This window comes from Rhinichthys klamathensis, unplaced genomic scaffold (assembly GCF_029890125.1).
Source record: "Rhinichthys klamathensis goyatoka isolate OS25496 unplaced genomic scaffold, OSU_Roscu_1.1 h1tg000041l_1, whole genome shotgun sequence".
NCBI classification, from domain to species: domain Eukaryota; kingdom Metazoa; phylum Chordata; class Actinopteri; order Cypriniformes; family Leuciscidae; genus Rhinichthys; species Rhinichthys klamathensis.
Window position 1 is genome coordinate 351,235 of NW_026606588.1, and position 8,766 is coordinate 360,000.

At 38.0% G+C, this 8,766-nt stretch overlaps 1 protein-coding gene across 3 annotated transcripts in view; it reads left to right on the top strand.

Annotated features, from left to right (window-relative positions):
* Window positions 1-2,790: 2,790 nt before the first annotated feature.
* tfdp1b (transcription factor Dp-1, b) overlaps window positions 2,791-8,766 on the top strand; it is a 19,066-nt gene continuing 13,090 nt past the window's right edge. Inside the window, exons 1-5 of one of the 3 annotated variants that reach the window (XM_056246994.1) lie at window positions 2,791-2,951; window positions 3,693-3,751; window positions 4,147-4,213; window positions 5,343-5,440; window positions 7,604-7,716. In XM_056246994.1, coding sequence (XP_056102969.1) covers window positions 3,740-3,751; window positions 4,147-4,213; window positions 5,343-5,440; window positions 7,604-7,716 — 290 coding nt within the window. In that variant the 5' untranslated portion in view covers window positions 2,791-2,951; window positions 3,693-3,739. Of the gene's footprint in view, window positions 2,952-3,689; window positions 3,752-4,146; window positions 4,214-5,336; window positions 5,441-7,603; window positions 7,717-8,766 lie in introns of all 3 variants that reach the window. The other 2 variants (XM_056246993.1, XM_056246992.1) reach the window with 2 other exon arrangements.

Genomic DNA, 8,766 nt, shown 5'->3' on the forward strand with positions numbered 1-8,766 from the left:
TAAAATCCTGGAATGTTTTCCTCAAAAACATCTTGGATGACGTGTGGGAGAGTAAATTATCAGGAGATTTTAATTCTGAAGTGAACTACTCCTATAATATATTCACGCACAACTTTTCTAATGTGTCTTAATGTCTGCTATAATATGTTCTGTATGACCAAACGTTATTTATTTGTGTAATGCGTGCCTTGAAATGATCCGATGTGAAGCAGTTCTGTGTTAAACTCTTGCTCACGGTGGCGGTCTCACGTTACTCACAGATGAACTGAATTATGAATCATTCCTCGGGACTGTTGATTCTCTCTAGGAGCAAAACATACCATTAAAAACTTCACTTCAGTGTGTTTCTGCTTCTGGTGTGCAATGACTGAACCACAGGAGTTCAGCGTTCAGATAAAAAGTAAAAAAAGACATAGAAAGTCATAATATAAATTTTTGCTGTCATAATTTTGACTTTTTAATCTCATAATAATAACTTGGTATGTTAATAATTATGACTTTTTATCTCATAATTAAGTTTTAGTGTTATAATTTCAACTTTTTTATCTCATAATAATGACTTTGTATGTCATAATTACATTTTAAGATGCTAATTTTTACTGTCATTTCACCTTTTTAATCTCATAATTAAGACTTTTCTCATAATAATGGCAGTATGTTCATAGTTATGATTTTTGTATCTCATATGTATGACTTCTCTCATAATAATGATTACTAGTAAGTTATTATGAACTGAGTAAGTAATTATGAGACAAAAATTCATAATTATGAACATTATGTCAATTGAATTTTAATGTCATAATTTCAGTGTTTTAAATCTCATAATTATTCTGCATTTCATAATGACAGTATGTTCATAATTATGACTATCTTACATTTATGACTTAGTATGTCATAATTCAATTTCATATTTTTTAATCTCATAATTATGCCTTATCTCATAATAATTGACTTTTTCCCTCATATTTATGACTTGCGTTATATAATCTTAATTATATTTTTATGTCATAATTTTGACTCTTTTTTTGGTTGTTGTCATAATTAAGATTTACCAAAGCATGATTTGTTTTTTATTCTGTGGCAGAAACAGAAGCCAGGCGTAGCCTACACACACAGAGCCAACATTATGGTCAAACTTGTTTTAAAATGCCTTTCATCCAGCAGTGTAAATGTCAACCTGCATTTTAAAAATGCCATAATGTTGGATCTGTGTGTGTGTGTGTGTGTGTGTGAGAGTTACAGACATGTTTCCACATGCCTAATCCTGCCTTCACGTGCTCTCGGAAACTTCCCACTTCTGAAGTCGTGATTATGAGTTTGAGAAGGGCGTTCATGTCCAATGTTTAACTCGGAAACTAGTATCACGATAGTTCCGATAGCACGTGAAGACAGCAGAATAATACCAGACCACAGAGTCAGAGACTTTTAACCAGGTCAGTAACGACAGGGGCTCATTTGCGTGTTATTAACATACAGATAATTATCATTACATCCATAACTAAATTGAGCTTTGATTTATATACAGGCTTCTTGAGTAAAATTGATAGCTGAATAATTAACAACAAATGCAAAGTTCAGACCGAGTGGTGTGCGAGTCGCGAATGAATCATTCTGTTAATGATTCATTCGAATCGGTTCCCTAACCCTAAACACCTGACTGTGGCCTTATACAAGTTACTTACTATATTAACCATATCTTAACATGATCATATACAACTTATTAGGTTTCCTTCACACTGATAGAGCTTCCAGACTTTTTTTTTTTGCCATATCTTTTTTGCCAAATGTTAATAACACCGTTATAATAGTAAAAAAAAAAAATTTCAAACAAGCTTCATTAGCATGGCTGTGTATCACAATGTTGCCAATTGCCAAAGGATTAACATATTCCATGTTTAACTAGTAATGCTGCGTCCCAATTCGCATACTATCCGTCCTAAATAGTATTCGAAAATAGAATTAGTACGTCCCAAATCGTAGTGTGTTGAAATGAGTGTACCAAAGAGACCCGGATGGTCTACTATATCCGGTCAGAATCCGAAGTGCAGATCGATGCGCACTCTTAACGGCTGATATTGCCCACAACCCATCGCGCGTTGGACGAGGATTCGGTTAGAACTACAAACACGAATGAAAAGTGTTCAAAAACTACAGACATGGAGGACGCGCGAGTCCGACGGTTATGTAGAGAGGTTTAGATAAAGGGGTTTGAGTGATTAATTATCAGTATCTAACCTGACGAAAATGTATTTATTCAATGTTGTCCACATTATATTGCATCTGCAGCAGCATTGTGAACTTTTGCAAAGATACGTTTAGCCATTAACTTTTAAATGCATTATTATTCAAATTCCAAACACATGAGGAGAGTCTCCGCATGAAAGACCCATGACTGGCAGATGAACGTGCGACAACAATTCTCTCCGAAATGGTAAGAAGTTATATTAGATTGAATGGAGGATTTTAACTGTGACGAGATGATTGACAGGGCAGTTTACGGTGATAGGATGCACGCGACAGATCTGTCCGTTAAAGACGACGAAGTAGTATGTCCCAAAGCTTGCCTACTCTTTTGCTACACACTCAAAAGTATGTACTTTTTCTTCACAAAAAGAGTACATACTTTTAGGGCGTAGTATAAGTAGGCGAATTGGGACGCAGCATAACTGTGGCGAAAATCCTGGTTGTGATGACTCGAGTGAATCACTGATTCGTTTATGAACCGATTCGCTGAGAAGACTCGGGTTTCCCAGTGGAGTTGTGAATGCGCGCTGACGTCACACCGCGTGTATCCAATCAGGGCGCGCGCTCACGGGAGGCCGCCAAGCTCAGTTTGACTGACTGCTGTGTGTGTAATAGCTGAAGTAGCTCGCAGATAAACACACACTTTTATCAAACTAACTGTAAATATCCGCGCGAGATATGACGCGGATGTGAGCGGGATAGTTAAGGTAAGAGGAATCAGCGTATGTTAGGTAGTTTGCGTGTGTGTGTGAGGTAAGTGGAAGCGTTAGCTCGCTAGGTTAGGTTAGCTTAGCGTTAGCAGCGTCGAGCTAACGCGAACAACAGCGCTAGGATCGCGATGCGATGATGATTCGCGTCGCTCTCCGAACTGAAGCTGCTCATCCGAACAGCCCGTTTTTAAAAGTTTATAATCATGACATAAATACGTAGAAATTTTGACAGCCTCATTCAGATATGTAATAATTATAACTTTTCATGTGAATAAAACATAATTAAGATTTACTAAAGCATATTTCTCTAATGTGGTGGAAACGGACTTCCATACAATTGAGCTCAGAAAAGTGCAACTTCTTTTTGTTGTTGTTGTTTTGTTGTTTTCATAAATATTAATCTTAGTCCAATAAACATGGAGGTGAGTTAATTAAACATGCATTATGTAAGTTAATAATATCTGACTGCTGCTCACTGTAATCTTGAATCAGAATAACCTCCCTCACTGATGACGTGTTTACTGGCGCGAGGGCGGGGCTATAACCTGTCACTCACATGAGATCAGCCAATAGCAAACCACAACCATCCAATCAGTTCCCCACAGACACAATCAAGCCCCGCCCACGTGTTCTTGCTCCAGAAGCGCTTCACTCGATAAACGACACAATAGAGGAGAGAAGACCAGTGTAACGCCACTTTCATGACGAGTTTATCATCTGTGTTTTGTGTTTCAGCAGATCTGCCGTCTCAGAGCGAAGACTGGCCACACGCTCAGCTCTCCATCATGGCTAACGATGTAAGAAACACACGCTTCACACACAGTATTAGACACCCACACACGTGTGTTTATTGTAGCCCATATTTCCCTGTCCAGACTAGTTGACGGTTATGCTTTACATATCTCGTTTGCATTGAGGTTCACAGGGGAAATGATGTATGATTTGACATCTAACAGCTCAGAGTCATTCCTGCTGGATATTAAGATTAATTCAGCCACTGTAACACATACTGTATGTGCTGATATTTAGGGATGCACCGATATGAAAATAACACAATTTAATGTTATTAAACACAAGCATCCGCAAAGGAACGAACGGCTCATGTTGATGTAATGATTCCAGCAGTTTTGCCGATTATAATCTCAGAGAAGCTCTTTTATAAGATCATAATCTCTCCATCTCTGATCCTCAGGCTGGACTCAAAGAAACGAATGGAGAGATAAAGCTGTTTGTCAACCAGACTCTGAGTCCGGGGAAGCGTGAGTACACCCTGAGCCCAGTGCATGATGGGTAACGGCCGCTGGGGTTCGTAGATCAGCGTCTGTCAGTTACCAGAGAACATACAAGTCTGAGCTCTGGAATAAACATTCACAGCACAATAATCAGGATACAAAACTGTGGTCTAAACATTATTACTGTTAAGAGTCTCGCAGTATAAAGTTACATCCGATGACATCACTGGTCAAAATATTGTTTTAATATCTTTTATCAGGGATACATGAAGTTGATCAAAAGTGACATTTAGTTAAAAATAATGTTTGATGATTTTTCTTAATATGATCTAGCTAGTCGACAGCTACTCAAACTACCGTGTGTGTAAAAAATAATTACATTAATATATGATACTAATATATTATTACAATATAATGCAATTATTGATGTATATATAAGTTTTTAATGCTAATAATGTGATACCACATATACTACTGTTCAAAAGTTTCGGGTAAGATTAAATAATAAATAAATAAAAATTTATTCATCAAGGATGCATTAATTTGATCCAAAGTGACTTTTATAATGTTACAAAAGATTATATTTCAGATAAATGCTGTTCTTTTGAACTTTATATTCATCAAAGAATCATGAAAGAAATATATATATAACAGTTTCCACTAAAATACGAAGCTGTTTTCAACATTGATAATAATCATAAATGTGTCTTGATCATCAGATCCTCATATTAGAGTGATTTCTGAAGGATCATGTGACACTGAAGACTGGAGTAATGATGCTGAACATTCAGCTTTGATCACAGGAATAAATTACACTTTACTGTATATTCACATAGAAAACAGATGATTTACATTATAATAATATTTCACATATTTTCACAGAGAATCGTTCACTAAATGTTACCGACCGCAAACTTCTAAACTGTAATCTCTGTAAAGCTAGTAAACACTCGGAGATCAGTGATGTCAGCTCTGTGATGGTGATCGACTGTCAGCTCTTCTAGATGTAGAGCAGCGGAGGAAGACATTACATTCATGCATGCGTTACTCATCACAGCTGATCTAACAACTCCTGACCAGCAGAATATTAATGATGTGTGTGTGTGTGTGTGTGTGTGTGTGTGTGTGTGTGTGTGTGTGTGTGCTGCAGCTGCAGGTGTGCTGTCGTTCCTGACTGTTCATCCGGCGTCCATCTCTGCGGTGAAACAGATCCTGCCTAAAACACTCACCGGCGCTCATGTGCTGCCACATGTGGTGAGTCTCGCAGTCACACACACACAAACACACACTGCATGAGGTAAGAGTCTCGCAGTCACACACACACACACACTGCATGTGGTAAGAGTCTCGCAGTCACACACACACACACACACACACACTGCATGAGGTAAGAGTCTCGCAGTCACACACACACACAAACAAACACACACACACACACACACACACACACTGCATGTGGTGAGTCTCGCAGTCACACACACACACAAACAAACACACACACACACTGCATGTGGTGAGTCTCGCAGTCACACACACACACAAACAAACACACACACACACTGCATGTGGTGAGTCTCGCAGTCACACACACAATCACACACACACACACACACTGCATGTGGTAAGAGTCTCGCAGTCACACACACACACACACACACACACACTGCATGAGTTAAGAGTCTCGCAGTCACACACACAAACAAACACACACACACACACACTGCATGTGGTGAGTCTCGCAGTCACACACAAAATCACACACACACACACACACTGCATGTGGTAAGAGTCTCGCAGTCACACACACACACACACACACAAACACACACTGCATGAGGTAAGAGTCTCGCAGTCACACACACACACAAACAAACACACACACACACACACACACACACACTGCATGTGGTGAGTCTCGCAGTCACACACAAAATCACACACACACACACACACACTGCATGTGGTAAGAGTCTCGCAGTCACACACACACACACACACACAAACACACACTGCATGTGGTAAGAGTCTCGCAGTCACACACACACACACACACACACACACACACACACTGCATGTGGTAAGAGTCTCACAGTCACACACACACACAAACAAACACACACACACACACACACACTGCATGTGGTAAGAGTCTCGCAGTCACACACACACACACACACACACACACACACACACTGCATGTGGTAAGAGTCTCGAGGTCACACACACAAACACACACTGCATGTGGTAAGAGTCTCGCAGTCACACACACACACACACACACACACTGCATGTGGTAAGAGTCTCGCAGTCACACACACACACACACACACTTCCCTCGCACGCTGTAACACATCTTTCCCTCGCGGGTCATTTTATTTTATTTACCCTTAAATTACTAGATTTGATCAATAAATAATAAATAAATAGTAATTTAAGCACATTCCTCACATTCTTTCAACTTGAATTCAAAATAACTCACAATTTCATGCATAACTCTTTTAATTCAGCTCTAAATATCTTACACTGGGAGTCTTTGACCTCTTGTGGAATATAATAATAACACATGATATTTGATGCCTCTAGATGGGCTTATAGCTCTATATGGAGCAGAGGAGCTGTTCCGCTGGGTCCTAAAGCCAGTTTCTCTTCAGTGTGCGCTCACACACACATCTACACATTATACACTCATCTTCAAGTGTGTGGAGTCCTGGAGTCTTGGGCCGCTCTGATGAACACTCAACTGATTAATCATTTAAAAAACAAAAAATGAGTCTGGGGTCAAAATGCCCCGAGGGAAGGATGAGTTAATGAAGCATGAGCAGTCACATGACCACACTCGCTGGCCCCGCCCACTGGGTCTCAGTGGCGTAAAGCCCTCCATTAACATTGTGTGAGGTGACCCGTGAGAGTGTGTAAGCGGATCACAGAACCCTGCAGTCAGCGGGATTAGCCTCTTCTTCACCATCTTCCTCATCATCATCCTCTTACTGACAGCGACACACTCGTCTGGAGAAATGAGCACAGCCGCAGAATACACTCACTTGTGATTGTGATATTCTGGATGTTCTGATCCAATCTGACCTGTAATGCCTGAATCATAATCATAATCATAATCACACACTGTTGGCTGAGTCTGGTTTCTCCGTTTGGTGTCTGACGGAGTTTCGGCTCCACTGTCGCCTCTGGCTTTTGTTAATTTAATATTCAACATCATTATTGATCTCCTGCACTGACAGCATTATATGAGAACTGAACTGAACTATATATGAGCTAAATTAATAACTTTATTACAACAGAAATGAAGCATCACTGAACTGACTTAAGCTGGACTGAGACGCTCTTCTCTTCTGGAAACACACTCTGCTGCATTATTCTCCTGTTATCTCTGTAACGCTGAGTGTGACTGTGTTCCCGCAGGTGATGGGAACCCCTCAGAGGACGGTCCTGTTACCCGGCCCGCGCTCGCCCCACACACACTTCCACACGCCACAGACCCAGAACACACTCGAGTGCTCGCCCTGGTCCGCGGGGTAAGTTGGCCCACAGCGTCTGTGATGATCCTGTGAGCGCCGGGGGACAGCGGACGGGAAATACGCTCAAAAATGGGATTAAACAACTACAACAACACTGGTTTGATGCAAAGTCAGGCCAAACGTCTGTGATTCTGTGCCAGTATGTCTTTAAAATAGTATAAAAATAGAATTAAAATTATCATTAGTACTAAATAGAAAGTTACTTATTTGCATTATTTAAACTGCTATTTAATGTTACAATAATAAGTTAATGTAAAATAAAATAAAATAGATTTGTAAAAAAAAAAAAAAAAAAAAAAAAAATGCAATACAATACTAATATTTATTTCATTTTCAAACTAACAAAAATAGAAATGCCGGTTTGCTGTGGTTGATTGTGGAGCAGGCCAAACTTCTGTGATTCTGTATCAATATCTATAAAATAGTATAAAAATTAAAAAAAATTGTATTATTACTAAAAAAAAAAAAAACTTACTTGCATTATTTAAATTATTATTTAATGTTACAATAATAAATTAATGTAAAAATAAAAATGTATAATATAATACTAATTTTTATTTCATTTTTAAACAAACAAAAATAAAAAATCCCGGTTTGCTGTGGTTGAGTGTATCAGTATGTCTATAAAATAGCAAAAAAATTGTATAAAAAAAATATTTAAAAATGATTATTAATTATATTATATATTAGTATGACTATAAATGAATACTTATATATTATTGCTAAATATATATATATTTTTTAGGGCTGTCAAATGATTAATCACGATTAATCACATCCAAAATAAAAGTTTTTTTTACATAATATATGTGGGTGTAGTGTGTATAATTATTTTGTATATATAAATACACACGTCACACATGCATGTATATTTAAGAAAAAAATATTATTTATATATAAAATATTTATATATAATATAAATTATATGTAAATCTATATACAGTATATACATGAAAATATTTCTTAAATATATACAAGCATGTGTGTGTATTTATATATAGAAAATAATTATACACAGTGCACCCACATATATTATGTAAAAAAACC